This window comes from Durio zibethinus, chromosome 1 (assembly GCF_047325235.1).
Source record: "Durio zibethinus cultivar Kanyao isolate XHJ-2024 chromosome 1, ASM4732523v1, whole genome shotgun sequence".
Lineage (NCBI taxonomy): Eukaryota > Viridiplantae > Streptophyta > Magnoliopsida > Malvales > Malvaceae > Durio > Durio zibethinus.
The window spans coordinates 1330665-1348518 of NC_143162.1; the positions used below are offsets into that span (position 1 = coordinate 1330665).

The 17854-nt window shown below is 33.6% G+C and overlaps 2 protein-coding genes across 4 annotated transcripts; both read right to left on the bottom strand.

Annotated features, from left to right (window-relative positions):
- Nucleotides 1–221: 221 nt before the first annotated feature.
- Nucleotides 222–13904, bottom strand: LOC111311518 (protein SEMI-ROLLED LEAF 2). Of its 3 annotated transcripts, XM_022910957.2 has the most exons (20): nucleotides 13547–13904; nucleotides 12889–13205; nucleotides 12393–12467; nucleotides 11175–11290; nucleotides 9902–10016; nucleotides 9636–9764; nucleotides 8589–8636; nucleotides 7436–7626; nucleotides 7142–7338; nucleotides 6661–6953; nucleotides 6333–6482; nucleotides 5798–6226; nucleotides 4791–4940; nucleotides 3519–3594; nucleotides 2527–2654; nucleotides 1979–2179; nucleotides 1690–1830; nucleotides 1490–1615; nucleotides 1100–1297; nucleotides 222–906 (listed from the first exon to the last, which is right to left on the bottom strand). In XM_022910957.2, the coding sequence occupies exons 2-20, from the start codon at nucleotides 13033–13035 to the stop codon at nucleotides 745–747; spliced, it is 3072 nt and encodes a 1023-aa protein (XP_022766692.2). In that variant the 5' UTR covers nucleotides 13036–13205; nucleotides 13547–13904; the 3' UTR covers nucleotides 222–744. The 3 variants fall into 3 exon arrangements, with proteins under 3 accessions (XP_022766692.2, XP_089612535.1, XP_089612557.1); XM_089756409.1 differs by lacking the exon at nucleotides 12393–12467 and having other exon boundaries at nucleotides 13547–13807; XM_089756431.1 differs by lacking the exons at nucleotides 9636–9764; nucleotides 9902–10016; nucleotides 11175–11290; ... (1 more) ...; nucleotides 12889–13205; nucleotides 13547–13904 and adding an exon at nucleotides 9279–9338.
- A 1682-nt stretch (nucleotides 13905–15586) lies between these two features.
- Nucleotides 15587–17549, bottom strand: LOC111310897 (zinc finger AN1 and C2H2 domain-containing stress-associated protein 13-like). The gene is made up of 2 exons (XM_022910270.2): nucleotides 17188–17549; nucleotides 15587–16621 (listed from the first exon to the last, which is right to left on the bottom strand). Exons 1-2 carry the CDS (start codon nucleotides 17284–17286, stop codon nucleotides 15827–15829), a joined length of 894 nt encoding a protein of 297 aa, XP_022766005.2. The 5' UTR covers nucleotides 17287–17549; the 3' UTR covers nucleotides 15587–15826.
- Nucleotides 17550–17854: the final 305 nt, after the last annotated feature.

Consider the following 17854-nt stretch of genomic DNA (forward strand, 5'->3'; position numbering starts at 1 on the left):
AATTAACCCATTAAAATTAAACTAATTAGTGCTTCCTGACTTACTAACAATTCACTTGAATAAAATGTATGATCCATTCATAAGTTCATGTTTGACTCTTATAAAGTAATAATTATATCGTTAGCAATCTTATAATTTATTGATAAAATATGAAATTTTTAATTATAATGATGAAAATTCAAAACTTGATACCCTCGATTAAAAAAAGTGATAATTATATTGGTCAAGTAGGCAAAAATGAAAGTTCCATAAGTAAGCAAAACAATGAGAAAATTTCTGCCGTAATATATGAAGAACCAAAAGTAACATTTCATTACATGGGTTGACATATCCCAAAATTAATGAGATCAAGCCTTATATTTTACATCCATGTCCATCACTATGATGGAAAGAAGAAGAAATAAGTAAATTACTTACAATACGAAGAGTGGGAAACTTTTGGCATCTTCTGGAAACTTCATAATAGAATGGAAGGAAAAGGGAAATGAATGAATGAATTAAATGCTAAACAAACTTACAAACTCAACCAATCTAAATCACAATGCTGGCCTTACTCCGCATACCAAGAAGCACATGATAGAAATTTGTTGCAGCTGAAAAAACTTTGAGCAGCTTTAAAATCAACAGTTCAACAGCACTGTACCTTTTCGGCCTTGGATTAAAAGTGAGATGGATATTTTTGTCCTTCTACACGAACAATTATCGGATGTTTTTTGAAAATTTTAACTCCATAATTTTACAGGATCAACAACCAGCTGCTTTTAGAAAGTTATCATATGGACTTGAAGCTGGTAAACTTAAGGACCGAGGATGATTCTGGTACTCAGTTGCACACAGCAGTGGAAGAGTGCCAACTGGTTGTGTGAAGGGATTAGTACTACCAGTTTGCTCAAGGAAAGGACCAGTCTGCATTTTTAAGTTAGGTTGTGAATGTTAGATGCCTCAAAACTCAAATGGTTCTTGCATAGAATAAAACAGAATTTGGAAGCAGAGAGGCAAGTTCATGGTGCATTTAAACATGTACAATAAATATAGAATGCATAAATTCCCTTAAATCAAGGGCTTGTGAATCCCTATTGACATGGGAATTGGAGGTTACCTGTTTTGTCTCATTATCAGGATGTTGAAAAGATAAGCGAATCAAGCTTTCTTGTCTCAGTTGGATACTCATCAAATGAGACATCTTCTGCTGCTTTCCTGTTAGGAGTGCCTCGCAATGATGGGCTATATCCTTGTAAGACATCTCAGGTCCAGTGCAGACAGAAATTCTTCCAAACTGATTTGCCGTCTCCAATACCTGTGCAGATAGAGTAAATAATTATGTGTTCTATCTCACAAAATAAATGATACCTATTACCTGTCTCATGTTACCAATGTTATGAAATATGAGATGATTCTCAAACAAAAAAAAAAAGCTCTTTAAGAATGGATGTAAAACGTGCCCCTTGTGCTTCCGACAAAGTAAAAAAGAATGACATAGCTGACATACTGATTCTAGGAGTTGATTGACATCCAAGAGATTTGGAATTCCCAAAGACAACTCTGAATTATCCTTGGTTTGACCTTCAAATGGTTCTGGAAAAGCATCGTCACCTATTGAGAAAATTGGATCTCCCTGCAGAACAAAAGAAATCACATGAGTTCCAAGCATCACAGATAAAATTTGGAAGGTAGTACTAGGAGATTTACCTCCTTAATAGATTTATTCTCTTCTGCGCCTGCTTGGTATACTTTATGTGGTGCATCAAGAGGCAACTGGGCACCTAGTGGACACACATCATCCGGTAAGAATTCATTTAACAGCTGTCCCCGTATCGTGGACAATTCAGGCTGCACATATAGTCGACAGATATTAGTGTAGGCTAATTACAACAGCAAATACTAGTTCTTTGATGATGAATTGGAGTCCAAGATTCTCAAAAGTGAGATATCCAGCAACAAGAAGGAAATGGATTGAATTTGGAATAGAAAGCTTTACTCCTGACAAATTTCCCAAGCTTTTCACGATCTCCGAAGCAAGGTTTTCCCTATGTTGCTCTGGGGCAATCTGAATTTCTGAGAGTGTCTTTACAGCCAAATTGTCATCCTCTTTAGACCCATAAACATTTGTTGGCTGGTCAGACTGAGTGTTAACTGCTTGTAACTTGCGATCTTCCACCAAGCGCAGAAATGGATCAACCTATTAATCATAGAACAATAACATGAAAACAAGATATCTGGTTTTGGATTGTTTATTTAACAGATGAAAAAAAAAAAAAAAAACAGAACTAACAGTTATTTGCCTTTGCAAGCACCATAATTTTCTTTTTGTTAAAAAAAATGAAAACAGGGAGAAGAAAACAAAATATGGACACTACTTTACATTTGCATGATATTAATTACTTTGCCCCATAATACCAGATGAACTCAAAAAAAAAAAAAGAATATTTTTCGTAGGAAATATAGAAACTTCAAGACATATTCCAGAAATAACTAGCATGGAAAAGCAAGTAGTAAAGATAGTTTCATCACTCATTAGTTCTGTACCGTTCTTTCTGAAAGAGCAACCTTGGCACAATAGACAATAGGGAGAATATTGAATGCTTTTGATGAGAAGAGGATCATCGAAGTTGCCAAGGTGAAAAGTGATCTTCGACGTGATGGTGGAAGTGGCCCTGCAGCATTAGTGGAGCTACACATTAAAGAGATGATACTCCAATAACAGATTATCAAATTAGTTGCTTCCATTCCTTGTTGTTTCCCTCCTTTGTAACTAACAAAGGAAAGGCCAAAATGGAAAAAAAAAAAAAAGGGAAGTTACTTAGGTGTAACTTCTTCAAAGGACTTGTGCTGTAAATCTAATCCAATTGAACCAAGACATCTTCCTAAACCACTCTCACCATATTATGTACAGCATTCATGAAAAAAAATTTATAAGAGGTTCTCAAGATGTATTTCAAAGATAATTTTTGTACAACAGATTATCAGCAAACCTATTTCATGTTTTTACATTTGAACTTCTTGATGTGCAATTGGGCAAAACATAAAATCAAAGTTTGGACTATTTATCAATTTGAACAAAAATTTAGCATCTTTCATGCCAACCATAACACGCTAAAGATTGACTAGTGGTTGTATATGTGGCAAGCTGGCAGTTAAGATACTTCACTTAAAAGTATGATTTGAAAGAACAAATCTGCTATATTTTCTACTGGGTTCAGGATTTATGTCCTTAAGAGAGCTTCTTACATTTCCAATCCATCAATATTATTGTTTCTTTTTTTCTTCTGCAGGAGAGAAACCTTGGTGTCATCCATGTATATGCTAAACATATGTGACTCAGGTTTACTAAAAATAAAGATTAAATAAACAAAGATTTTCATTTTCATGCAAGACATATTCCAATGCACTAGTTTTAATTTTCTTTAGTCATTTTATTTTTTGTTTGCAGAGGGGGTCATTAAAGAGTAAGGCAGCAGGAAGCAGACACCAGTAAAAGCCAAGTGATTGCAAAGACAGCTTGAACTTTGGAAACTCACCTCCTTCATTAAGAGAGATACTTCGCAATGAAAAAGCTAGCTGGAAACTACGAACAAGAGCCTCATTACTAGAATTCTGCATTACATAAAAATAAATACAGAAATTAAACCCCCCAGAAAGAGAAGGAATAGCAGTTAGATGCTATTGATACAATGAACCAAAGAAGTTTTCTTGCCAATAAGCCACTTAGACAATCAACTATACCAATACATTTCAAATAAGATATGACTTAAAGACTTAATAAGTTCTATCATAGGCTACACAAATCACTTGCAATTTTGAAGGTCTTAGGTTGGCCTATACAAATGTCTATATCATACAAAAATGGGAACCTAATACTCTAGGTAGAATTATTGTTAGTATTCAGAGTAACTGAATCCCAAGTTTGTTATTATTGTTTATTGTTGCCCCTTATGCGATTATCCACATGGTGGACCTGTTTGTTCAGTTGTTAGTATTGGGATTACACGGGAGAGTGAGTGTTATGTGGTGCTATGTCTCATAAATTAAGTCTTGAGTTTGCTGTAGTTGTGCCTCTCTGCATTTTGGCAAATTGATTTTAGGTCAGATAGTTATCAGTATTAGTAGAAGGCAGGCTTTAAGGTCCACAAAATAAAGATTGCCATCGATAAAACAAAGTTTACTCTCCATAATTTTTGTTCCTACACCCTAAAATAACAAGTTAATTGCTTAACATAAATCTGTAGCATTTACATATCTAAACAAGATGAAAACTACTCTCACAATTTTCCCTTTTTCTTTTAAGTACGTAAAACCCTCACAGGTTTCCTGATGGTCCTCAAAAACAACCAAAATGGTCTAGCGACTCTAAATAACCCCCAGGCCATAGCCGGTCAACATTGAGGGGATAAATACTCCTCTCAAGGTAAGCTGTAGGGCAAATCTCCCTAATATATCAGCAGAGTTTATTGCAATTAATTCCATAAAACATAACATCAGCACTATTACTTGATAAGCAGAACTACTACCCCTAGTTTTGAAGCTAACTCAGCATTATAAACTTGATTAAACAGAATCCTTTTGGAAACTTTTGAGATATCTAAGTTTGAGATGCAAAGCAGGTCCTTGTTGAGAAGAACTTACCTTTGACGACAGGCACATCAAATAGAATACTGAATATATAATATACATTTGCTATTAGCACAGATATCCATAACAAGAGAACCAAGATCCAAGTTGAAAAACCTGTCCTGAAAATCAGTAAATCATATAAACAAATGCCTTTAAGGTAGCATCAAGCGAGCAATTACCTTGGCTCGAGAAAAGAGCAACACAAGACTGTATGTATGAGCAATTGCTTCATAGTTTTGTGGAGTATTTTGAGGAAAGATAGACTGTGCCCAAATTGATGAAAGCAAGAGACCAATCTGGGTGCTACTAAGCCGTAGGGAATTGGCCTCCTGAGGTTTGACAAATAGAAATTAGTCACTAAAAATTAGATCAGAAACGGAACCAATTTCAAACAATTCATAGGGTTAATCATTTGAACCAAGAAGGGTCTTTAAGAAAATAGATAAGAGCAAGTCAGTGCTGCCCAAGGAAGGTCTTCTGCCTCCTTATATCATATGCTAGAGAGCTAGTGCCTCTCCTAATCAACGTTTATGCCCATATATAATAAAACTTCAGAAAATCAAGTCACTACAAATGGAACCAATTTCAAACAATTCATAGGGTTAATCATTTGAACCAAGAAGGGTCTTTAAGAAAATAGATAAGAGCAAGTCAGTGCTGCCCAAGGAAGGTCTTCTGCCTCCTTATATCATATGCTAGAAAGCTAGTGCCTCTCCTAATCAACGTTTATGCCCATATATAACAAAACTTCAGAAAATCAATTCACTACTAACGTTATGATATTAAGCAATTACTATCTCAATTAAGGGTACTTTTCTTTCTCTACTCCATAAATTCCTACTGGTTTATCAGTATCACCCTCGATTCTCCCCACCCTTTTTGTGCTTTGTAATCCTTATGCCACCCAAGAAAAAAAAAAAAAAAAAAACCGGTTTTCTATGGAGTTAGATTTTTTTTTTTTTTTTATTAGTAAGTTCATTATCATGCTGGAAGAGCCTGAGACTAAGATCCAGGAGCAGGTCCAAATGGAAGTAAAAGTAACCGCAAAATTCAAGCCTCGGCTTCCAAGCCACATTTTGTGCAAGGACCAAACCTAGATTGAATTGAACAGAATGGTCCTATAGGGAGAGCATTAGCCATGATAGAGTAGATGAGAAATTTTAGAGAGGAGATTGCAAACACTCACAGATACTGTATTTGAATCGCTCAGAGAATTTTCATCTGTTGCCGAAGGTACAGGCAGACTTCTTGAACTGTATGCTCTACTATAAGATGACTTCAATCTATTCAGAATCCCATTATTACTGTTCTTCAGTTCCCCCTCACTAGCATCATTTTCTTTGTTCTCTAGACAAGCATTCTCCTTTGAGAAAGGTTTCTGCTTCCTTAGCTTCTCAAAAAGGGCAGCTGAAGAAGAAAAGACAGAGACAGTTCTTGAAAGTGTTCTTGGAATACCAGAGGCTTTGTTTGTTACTGGAGTAACAGAGGATGGTTGAGGGCAGACTGAAGTTGGCACAAGAACAACAGAAAAGATACGGTGGGCTCCAATTCGTGTTTCATGGTCAGGGTGGACCATAACTGGGAGCAATTGATGGAACAAAGCCTCGGGAAATGCCTATGGGAACAAAGAAACACGAATTAACAAAGATAAATTAAAAATACTGCCGCCAACACTATGAAATGTTAATGAACAAAAAAGAATTAACCAATATGATCATTACCTTGTTTAGATAGGATGGATTCGGAATTGAGGCTATAATTTGAGCAGTGCGATAGACAACACAGATCGTAGTTCTGGCTATAACTGTAACATTTGAGATGTTCTCCAACATCACAGCCATAGCATCAAGAATCGGACCTGCATCTCCAACCTGTTCACAATAGCTTGCTCAATTTTGAAATATCCAACAAGAATAAAACACAGGAGTAAAATGCAAAGTTATTGGGTCACTTGATCTGGAAAGAAACTCAAAGTGAAGTGTTAGAACATGTTTTTTTAATGCAAGTTTCAATAAAATTTACTCAAGAATGACAAGAGAATGGTCCTACCTTACGTGCTAACTGTACAAGGCAATTATCCACTGCTTCTTTAAAGTTCATGTTCCAATTTACAATGTCAGACCCTATAGTTGCATCATCGAGTGCGTAATGTATGCACTTTCGTAAATGCCTCATAACATCACTAACTGCACCTAGTATTGCTACAGAAGGCTCAACTTTTGAATGTTGAGCAAGAGAGGTTGTAACCTCAACAATTTCAAGCTGCATGTCAGGTTGTTTGAGGACATTTTTGTGGTCAAGATGCTTAACTAATACAGACAGCAAAATATGTTTATTCTGTCCTGCAAACATGAGAAAACAAATAGTTATCAGTTCCTCACGTTTTACAAGTCAAAATTTTTAGGAAAAGCAGAGGAATAGCATATTAATCAGAAAACAGATAATTTGAGAGAAAATAAAATAGAATAAAATAAAATCAGAAAACAGAAGAAAGGTCAAACATATTGACTGTTGAAAAATGCTTGACTACCGGAACTGTCCATTAAAAGCTGCATATCCTTTAAGACTGGAAAGGCAAGACCATTTTGAAGAGACCATAAGTTTTCATTATCGAAGTAACGGAACAAAGACTCGAGAACACGCCGTGTTGTTGTAGCTTCCTTTGCTAGTTTTGCCATGTTATGTAAGCAAACCCTGGACCAGAAGCAGGGATTCTGGGCATCTTCCCTGTGAGAAGAAAAAGAAAGAAACCCATTGCAAGGTAATTATTTAAATAAATAAGTAAAACGCAAACTTGCATCCAAATCTTGAGTCATGGGATTACGCTGTGACATTTAGTTCTCCTTTGTCGTTCACAATTGTCTCCCAAGAAGGAATTGTTATGAGGACATCTGGCAATGGAGAAACATGACCCTCATTTTTTAGCACTTCTTGCACCCACCGACTTTGGGAAACATTAAGGTTCTCTAAATTTTTCCTTGGGCCTCCATAATTTTCCAAGACTACAGAAACAATCTGTTTTTGATAAATAAAAATGCCTTTAATGCAAAATGATATGAAACAACATGCGCAAAATTCAGAGAGCTGCAATTATTAAAGCTGCTTAACCAGTACAGCTGAATACAAAATGTTGATAACCACTAAAGGGAAAAATGAGAAGGGTTAAAGCATGAAAGAAATCAACTGCACTAAGAATGACCAAATCATTCTGGTGAATATGTGTCATCACCAAGTAAAATTTTGAGGGGATAAAAGACAAATGAAAGCAAGTTTTGGCAATCTTGTCCACAACTAGAGTAATCTTTTGGACAGGATACATGTGAGTTTATTTCACTGCAACATGGAGACCAGACAGCAGAGGTTACTGGAATAGACGGATCCAAGTGCTGTAAGCAATCGATCAGTGGAGAGAATGAAGTAAAGCAACACAAATAAATTTAAGGGCTCTAACGTAGCAGAACTGTATTGGAGCAAATGACATCCATCAGTAATATGCTTGTACATTAAATGCCAGTATAACACTGGACGGGAATTCAGTCAATATTGGATTAACAGGAATCATCATGTTGTCATGATCTTTATTCCAGTGTTACGCATAAAAAAAAACTTCATAAATATATATAAATTTAGAGATTTAAAATTGTTTTTAAAAAGAAAAAGAATTTGCCAAAATATTGGTAAATTATATGCATCACCAATGAAAATATTTTGCAATGGAACTAACATGGAAATAGCCAGAAGATAATTTTGACTTAACACATAAGACTTTGTATATAAAAAAATAAACCATAAATCATACTTTTATCTAGCTGCTTTGCCCAGATCAGAAAGGCTTGAATCACTTTAATTGAGGATTTATAAATGAAATCTATCACTAAAACATAAAACATGCAAATATAGGCAATGAATAAAATAAATAAATGAATAACTAAGCAACAAAATTGCAAAGATATGTGAATAAGCCTGAATCTGCTTACATTATCAAATTCCACCGAAATGTGAGAGTGTTCACCCATAAACCAAATCTACACAAGAAATAGATAATTCAACATGCATTAGAATACTTATATATACAATTCAAACAATCATAAGTAAGCTTGAGCACACAGCCCATTTGATATACCATAAGTGAGCTTGACCAATATGCAATGACTAAGGTGAAAGCCCTACTACTACTACCACCATACTATGTGTCGGTTCCTGTGCAACATACCATAACCATCTACATTCCAGCTAAGGCAAGGCTGGATTAACAGCCAGGTGTCCAAGAATATTGGGGTTTATATTCCATTTTCCTCTTTTCCTACTATTCTAAGCACTCCAACTTAAAAAAAAAAAACTCAAACTTCGAAACCATTTTAAGGTAAAGACTAACTAATGCACTGAGGCAAAAAAAGATAGGATTACAAAAATTAAAAGAACCCCACCCTCAAAAGAAAAGCAAAACAAATAAATAAACAATATAAATTATGGTGTCTAATTCAATTGACTACTATTAGAAGTTGCAATAATTAATACGAAAGAGTGTTATAAACTAAATCTTAAAGGAAGTCTACTTCCATCACTCTAAGAAGTTAGGCTCACTGAAACAGCCTAGATTCACAAGCTACTATTTAGAAGTTCCAATATGTAATTGGAAAGATAGACTAACACTAAATCTTGATTACCAGTAAAGGAAGTCTACTTCCATCATTCTAAGAAGTTAGCCTCACTGGAACATCCCAGATTCCTACATCATAAATTTCCAAAAAAAAATAAATAAAAGAAAAAATATCATACTTCAGCATTACTACGGCAAAACTCATTGATAGTAATTTACTGCAAAACTTTCTGGTGTAGTTTCTTCTGCCTTCATTGTACATACTGCATATTAGTTTCTTCTGGTTTAGTTTCCCAGAGCCTATATAATTGTTAGTACCAGTTATATGATTTAAGTTTCATTTTTATCATCTATTTCCCAGAAACCAACTAAAAATTGACATAATCATGCATTTCAAAAGAAAAGAAGCCATGTGAATGAATACCATCGAAGAAAGTGCTTGCAATCCAGCTGAACATAGATTTCTTTCCCTTTCACCTTCTTCAGTTTCTTGGGCTAACTGACAGAGTTTAGGAATAAAGCCTTCTAAGTTAAACATGCAAGTACCATCCTTCTGCAAAATGCGGTAAGACAAAATAAGTTAAAATACCGTTGCCATAAACACACTAGCTTTTAAAATAAATTACATTGCGAGCTGGATATCCATTTTTCACAACATGAGAAGTACAAAAGTAATGCCAAAGCACCAACCTGATTATTTAAAAAGTCAAAAAGAGTCTGACATCCTATAATTTGAACTTCATCCTGTCGTGTTTGATCCAGCAGAGTCTGTATAATGCTCAGTAAGCTACTAGCAAATAGTGTCCTATAAATTATTGATAACCAGAAATCAAATAAGTTCAAGAAAATACTAAAAGTTGAAAGCAAATTAAAATTATTTCAGTAAATTAACTTGAAATTACAATCTGGATGCTTTCTATCTTATGATAAAAGGTTGAACATGATTGATATTTATTCTTAACATTTAGGCTGCGTTTGGTAACTTGATTTAAGAGAAAGGATTTGGGTTTCAAATTTAGTATAAATGGCGTGTAAAGCACATGTAAATACCTTCATGAGTATTTTCAAATTCATGGATTTGTCAGATGCTTATTTATTAATTGAAAAACCTATAGGTATTTTTGAATTTGAAATTCATCATTTTATACCTTTCAAATAAATAGGCATAATGAATCTTAACTAATTTGTGCATAGTGTGTGCATTTCATTCTGACATTTTATATAGTATATTACATCTAAATCCACTATTTCAAATTCATTTTTCCGAACATAGCACTAGGAGATAATCCAAACATTGATCAAGGGACATGATCACTTGCATTTACAAGTATAAATAATACAACAACACCTAAATTAGCAAATTCTAGATGCATAACAAGTTTCAGTCAACAAGAGTATCATCTCTATAGACTATAAGATAGAAAAATGTCTTGCATTGCCTTGTAACTTGCAATTAGCTAAAATATCCACTTAGCTCATAAAACTTGTTAATCATAAATCATAATGATCGATTCCCCCATCCCCAAATTTGGATTCCGTCATTAAGTTCTACTAAGGGTATTTTGTTACAGAGAAAAGAAGTATGGTAATTGTTCATAACTTTGGTTCTCTAAGCATTTGGTTATGAGTTTAATCCTCCAACCTAGTTTTGTTTATAACTTAATTAAATGACAGGAGTCCTTTTCATTATTGAATCAGGAGTATTTCTCTTACGGAAGTAGACTTGCTCTCTCATCTAAGCAAAGCACTGGAAAAAATATTTATTAGATACCATTTTGGAGCGTAAAGTTTCCTTGTTTTCCTTTTAATGGTGGTTAAAGAAAGATAGAATACCAAAATCACTTAGAAAGGGGAGGAAATGACCAAAAAAAAAAAAAAGCCAAAGATCTCATGATGCAACAGTCTTGACATGACCCAAAACAGTGAGACACAAACCCATGAATTTTGCAACAAAAAAACTCACATTTGCTCTCTACAAGAGACCAACAGTTTCCTGTAAATGCACATAACGATTTTCACAGATTGAAAATTCTCATTTCTCAACTCCTTGTAACACCTTTGCTCAAGGGAATTTGTGATCTGGTCATAAAATTTGCAAGAACCAGTTATAAGAAAGATTAACATAATTAACTAGCTATAAATGTGCATGTTGTGGAAAGAAAATTCTTCATTCTAATCGGTAGAGATGAGCATGCCCAGAACAAATGTAACAGCAAAAACTGCTAAATAATGCCTTTCTTACACCAGTAGAATATTTAATTTTCAAAAAACTTTAATAGGTATTTTATCACACACCGACAGGAAGAAAACTTGGATCCAATGGCAAAGAGGATAGTTTTGAGGATTTAATGAATATAATCGTTTATTCAGCAAGGAAACTAAGCATGAAATTGTTTATATACAACTAATCTGGATCGGACTACATAATAGATAGGCATTTATAAATCCCATGCTGATGCAGGTGACCAAGCACTATACTAATGTTAAATATTAACTATAACCAATAGAACAAAAATATGCTTAATTACAAGCTATCACTCTTTTTCAGTTAATATTTTGGCTCAGTTTTAGACACTGCCAATTTTGCTATCTGATCACTAGAACATTCCATGCAGCCTATTTTAACTCTCCTTCTAAAATAATTGTTTACTTTGAGATCTGATCATGCCAGGCTTTCAAACTGTTTCCAAAAGTCATCTGAACATAGGTTCCACGTTTTCAATACAAAGAGTTAACCTTCTTTCCGAAGTACAAAGCTTGACACGTCTGTACTTTTAACCTTTAATCTATCTGATTTTACAAACTTTAACCTTTAATCTATCTGATTTTATAAACATACTTGATTTGACATTTGCAGCATCTCTTTTAACTGAGGCTTGACGACCACCTGCTGCAAGAGTAAAAGCTTTCTCTTGTAGTACAGGTTCTTAAGCCATAAAAACCAAATAAAAACCTGAAAGTTATTTATCAAAAACTTCTTATTTTTGGCACTGAGTTCTGATGAAACTCATCATGATTTATTTGAACTTTATGTTCTGAATGAGTACTTTTAAAATTTCATGAAAAAAAAAACAGTGCAAAGTGTTGTCATTTGTCAAAACCAAGATATCAACAGTAAGATTTCAAAAAATTCATTAATCAAATCAAAGGCATTATCCTAAGGCTTGCAAATATATTGTACCTTTGGTATGCGTAAAGGATTTTTTGAAGCATATTCACATAGTTTTCCTATCTTGCGATCATTCGGTCCTTCCTCCTATTAGACGGAAAAAAGTTCGACTTATATGATTAAAAAAGTAGAAGGAAAAAGTTTTACAACAAAAGACCAATACAAGCTAAAGCTGCAAATCCCATCCAGGATATAGTTAGAGAATGACTAAAACAAGTAAATTACTGTCACATGACTAATATTTGCTTAGATAAACCTTATCTAATGATTGAACTAAATTAGTTCTAATTGATCTGTCACTGACCACCTGCATGGCTGCATTATAAAGTAAAACATAAACGAATGTATCAAAATTGGTACAATACTAACAGGCCCTACACATAAACAAGCATGAGCCAAGTTAACTGTGCCTTAAGTTGATCTTCAAAAGTTAAGAAAAATATGATGAGCCATATATTACTACGAAAAAAAAATGTGTAAATTTACAGAAAACTTGAAAAGCACAAACCTGATTACGAGGAAATATTTCAGCAATCAGCTTCTTATACCTCTTGACAGGCTGTCTGGACCTTGCACGCATTGCAGGGCAAAAGAAACATAGGCTACCACATGCAGGCAAGACTTGTCTGGAAATCAGTCCGGAGATGAAGCTCATTTTTATATATTTTTCAGATTTGAAATTATTAATAATAGCTAAAAAGTTTTCAATATCCTTCTGCTCTCTTTCCCTTCTAAATCAATAAAAAAAAAACTTGGACTTGAATGCCCAGAAGGGAAAGAAAAGCTTGACAACAAATGGGATACCTCCCAAATCCAATCACCAACCTGTGAACAACAATCCTGGTGTCACAACTTTTAACCTCCAAATCAAACCAAATCAAATACTATGAATTATAAGGTAAATAGTAACAATCAGCATTTTGGTTCATAAACTTTGATCAAACTATGACTGATTGCTATTAAAACCTGGATTAAAACTTCAACAAACCAAAAAAGGGTATCAACAAAATGGAATGTTGAATCAAAATTCGATAAGAACCAAACAAAATTGGATTGACTAAATAAAATTAACAAAAGGCATCCAGAAAATGCAAATTTTGATCAAACTAATGGGAAATCAATCATAAAAAAATGCGTTTTTGATCAAAAAAAATTTCCAAAGTTACCTCGAATCAATGCCAGAAAGAGCAAAGCAGAGCAGAGGGTGGAAATCCGTCTAATCCATGCAAAACAATTACCGCGTTTCCAGCATTCCTCAAACCGCAAAATTCAACTATCTAAAATTATATGCTAAAATTAAATTTTTGTGCTGTGATTTTCTTTTTCTTTTTTTTTTTTTTTTGCCTAATGCTATATGATCAGTTCAGGTTGCCGCCAGCCAATAAAATATCTTTGAACACATTCAACGGTATTATTTTTTGGACCCCAATGTATCAACAAATTAAAATTTATATTTATTTGAGTGAATTTTTCAACCGTTGGATTTGCTTTTACTTTTTCTTTTAATAATAAAACAAATATTGCGTTTATTATTATTGCTTCAAACGTTGCTTTCCCAATAAGAACGTGCTGTGCTGTCTTGTTCTTGGTACATGATGACCGTTAATTACCGGCCTTTCTTTGGTTTTGTTCATATTTATTCTGTCACTTGTTTTAAATATTTTCAGTTACTTTTTTTTTTTTGGTCTTTTTATCTATATTTATTTGAGTTTAGTTCAATTTTTATAATAATTTTTTTATTTATAAGGTATCTGATTTATTTTTTATTTTTTTGTTTTTATTATAAATGAAATTAAAGATTTTGATTATTTAATTATGATTTTAATTTTTATTCGTATTTATACTTTTATTAAAAAATTTATTACTATTTTGAATTTTAAAATCCCAAATTTCTTAATTTTCCAAAAAAAATGTTATTACAAAACTATGAGGTTACTATTGACATTTTTTTTTATCGAAAGCAAACTTTTAAAGATATATATGTGTTTAATATTGAGTCAAAAATTGGAATATCACATTTTTTCTTTCTTTAATCCTAACAATAATGGATCAATTTGAAAAAATCCAAAAAGGAGGTATTGGCTTTATAAATATCAAAGAAAAATAAACTTGGCAAGTAATTTTTTTAAAAGATAAACATTTTTTTATTTTTTAATCCTTGTAGACGTCGAAAATCGAATTGTGTCATTATAATTAAAAATTTAATATTTTATTAATAAATTATATGATTAATTAAAATAATCAAAAAACAAATCTATCGTTTTTGAAGGGATGAAAAATCAAATTCAAAGTTTTAAGCCAAAACATTAAAAAAAAAAAATCATTTTCCTTATAAAATAAAGTTTCATTATCATGTTTCAATTTTGGTTTTAAATTTCACATATTTTTCATCGAAATGATGAATCGTATTTATTTTGTTACATAACCTTTTTCCCTTTTCAAAAAGACAATAATTAAAGTAACCATCACTTTTTTTTTCCTTTCGAAGAAAGCATCCCTCGTTTCAATCCAATTATTCCTTAAATTGTCATCTCATTATTGGGTTCACTTAAGTTACTTAACTAACCTGAAAGAAATCAAATAACATAGGGTCTCGTTCTCAATTGCTTAAAACAAACTCAAGGTGTAATGGAGATAACATTCATGAATCATGATATAATTAAATGATACAAATGCCATTCCAATTCCAAAGAAAAGGAGGGTAATCCATTGCGGGTGATACACTCTAAACAGGTAATCATTATTTTTCTCTAATGTGTAAAACAACTCAAAAGCTTTCAAATTTATTTTTTATGGAAACTGTAATTTGGGATAGAAAAAAATATTGTAAATGTTGGAATTTAAATTTTATACTTTGAGGATGTCATTTCTTAAAGATAATTATATGAATCAATTAAGTTAAATTTTAGATAGTATCCAATCTTCTATTACCATAAAAGGTTTAATCATATTTTCAGATAATCTTGCTAAATGATAAAAATCCCTGAAAAGTGATTTTGTTAACAGAAACTTGCTTTTTCATGAAAGGTCTCCACAAGGTAAGCAGCCCTGTTATACAAAATTTGTCCATTGTCATGTCTCGAGAGATTTTAATCATCTCAAAAAATACAGATTTGTGGAATGAGGGAAGAAAATGGAACCTCCTGGTTGTAAGCTTCAATTATGAAAGCCTCAAAACTCAAAGTAAACCAAATCGATACCAAAAAAAACAAACTTTGGCTGTAAACAAGCAGCTTGCTGTATTCCCATAAGCACTTATATTTAACCTTAATGTTTAAATTGTTACATGAAACTAATAAATTGAATGTTGAAAAATCATTTGAACTGAAGTTGAGTTCTGAAAAGAGGGTTGCAATTTAATTTTAAGGTTAAAAAATGGAAGTAATACAAGATGACACAATCACTTCTCCAGCAGTATGCTCTTCACAATTTGCAGCCAAACCTTTTTAAGCTTTCGAAGTGCCACCATGATCCCTCTCTACGTGCTCTACAAGGGCAACTGGATCACGAAACCCTTTACTACACTTGGGGCAGACATCAATAGACATCTTAAAGACTCGAGAATGGTTGTTCCTTTCATGTACCTTCTCCACATGCTCCACCAAAGCTGTAACTGACGAAAATTTTACTCTACATTGTGGGCACTCCTCCACTTGTCCGGCGCTTCCACTGCTGCTGCTGCTGCTGCTGCTACTGCTACTCAGCCCCACTCCATCCCTTGCAATTTGCCATTTTTGACTAAGTTCACTACTCAATTTTGTCATGCTTGCTTCTGCTGAGGCTCGAACAGTTGAAGCTGCATTAAGAAAGCTTGTAGCCCACCTAGACGAAGATGTGGCAGGAACTCTGCTGGGTTTTGATTCTTCTTTTCTACTCCTGCTTAAAAGACCCATAAATGGAAAACTTGACTCGGGTTTCTTAGGTCCAGGACATTTGTGGTCGGGCCCGAAACGGTGCTTTAAGCAATGGTCTATAGTACAGTCCCTACACTTGATTGTGTTTGAGAATGTCAAGACTTCCCTGCAGCCAGGAACTGGGCATTTTTTCTTCTTAGTAACTTTGTCATAGTTTGATGGATCACATTCAGTATTAACATGCGTCTCCCAATTGATGTTTGGATCTTCGTCAGGAATCAAGCGAACTCCTTTAGCACATAGCGGACAAATGACAACAGTAACATCCTTTTTATCAGCATTTGGACAGTGATGTTTAATGTAGCTTCGATGCTCCAGGCAATAGACCTGTTGAAAGATTCGTTATATTCCACTAATATAAAAAAAATAAATAAATAAAAGAAGAAATCTCACCAAAAGAATTCAACAAAATAATTGGCTGGACAACAATAGTCCATTACACAGCAAAACATTTAAAGCAAGATTCAAGCTTAAGCTTGATATGAATTTTTTGAAAGTTCTGATTCTAAAACCTAACATGTTCTGGGTACATAACCGGAGAAATATAACAAGCAGAGTTGCAATGTTTGAGCACTGTAGTTCTCAGCATATCTCAGAATTCATGAAACATATTATCAGTAACATCTTATCATTAAAGACCTAATAGATTGGGTTCCGAACGAATGGTTTTTTTTTTTTTTTTTCATACAGGGTCAATAGAAAACAAACAGGGACATTGGCCAATATAAATCTAAAGTATAAAACTGCAATGACTCCAATAAAACCAAGATATCGAAGCTAACCTGGAAATTTTCAAAGGTCCCAATTTTATTTTCCAAGAATATAAGCTAAACCAAGCTCCCACAAATTGGAAAAAAAAATCCCGGAAAGGAAAAGGAAAGGAGAAATCGTACCAGGTGGCAACGATCGCAAGTGAAAGGCAAAAAGTCAATCTGTTTACAATCTTCAACGCTGCAATGCTTTCCAAGATCTGGGAATTCTGGAGTCCCCATTCTAATCCAACACCCCTCCGAACAAGCACAGCTAAATCCAAATTTAGATGAAGAGAAATGATTTTCTTAGATTGGGTCACGAATTCCGCGTATTTAGGGAGAAACCGTGGAATCGAAAGTTGAAACGCCGAGGCCAGAAACAACTAAAAGGTCGTTGAAACTTGAAACTTCCTGTTGTCTTCTTTTCAAAGTCGTTTTGCTTTTCTGACAAATTCGGCAGCCAGATACGCACGGTGTACTGTGGAATGTCTTTGTTTTGGGCTGTCTAAAGTGAGACAGCCGTTTCAGCTGGTTGCTTGGTTTCAAGAGTGGGCCAACATTAAAAATTTTTACGGGTTTGGGCCTATTTTGGTTTGGACTATCTTGTTTGCTCTTTTGATCCAAATCATGGCGCTCCTTGATATCCAAATCGTTATTAAATGAAAATTCCATTTTGATCATTATGTTTTTTTTAATATCATATAAAATTAAAAAAATTATTTTTATTTTAAAGAATTTATAACTTTATGATTTTGTTAAAAGTAATTATCAAAATTGAATTAGTTTAACAAAAGAACAATAAAAAGAT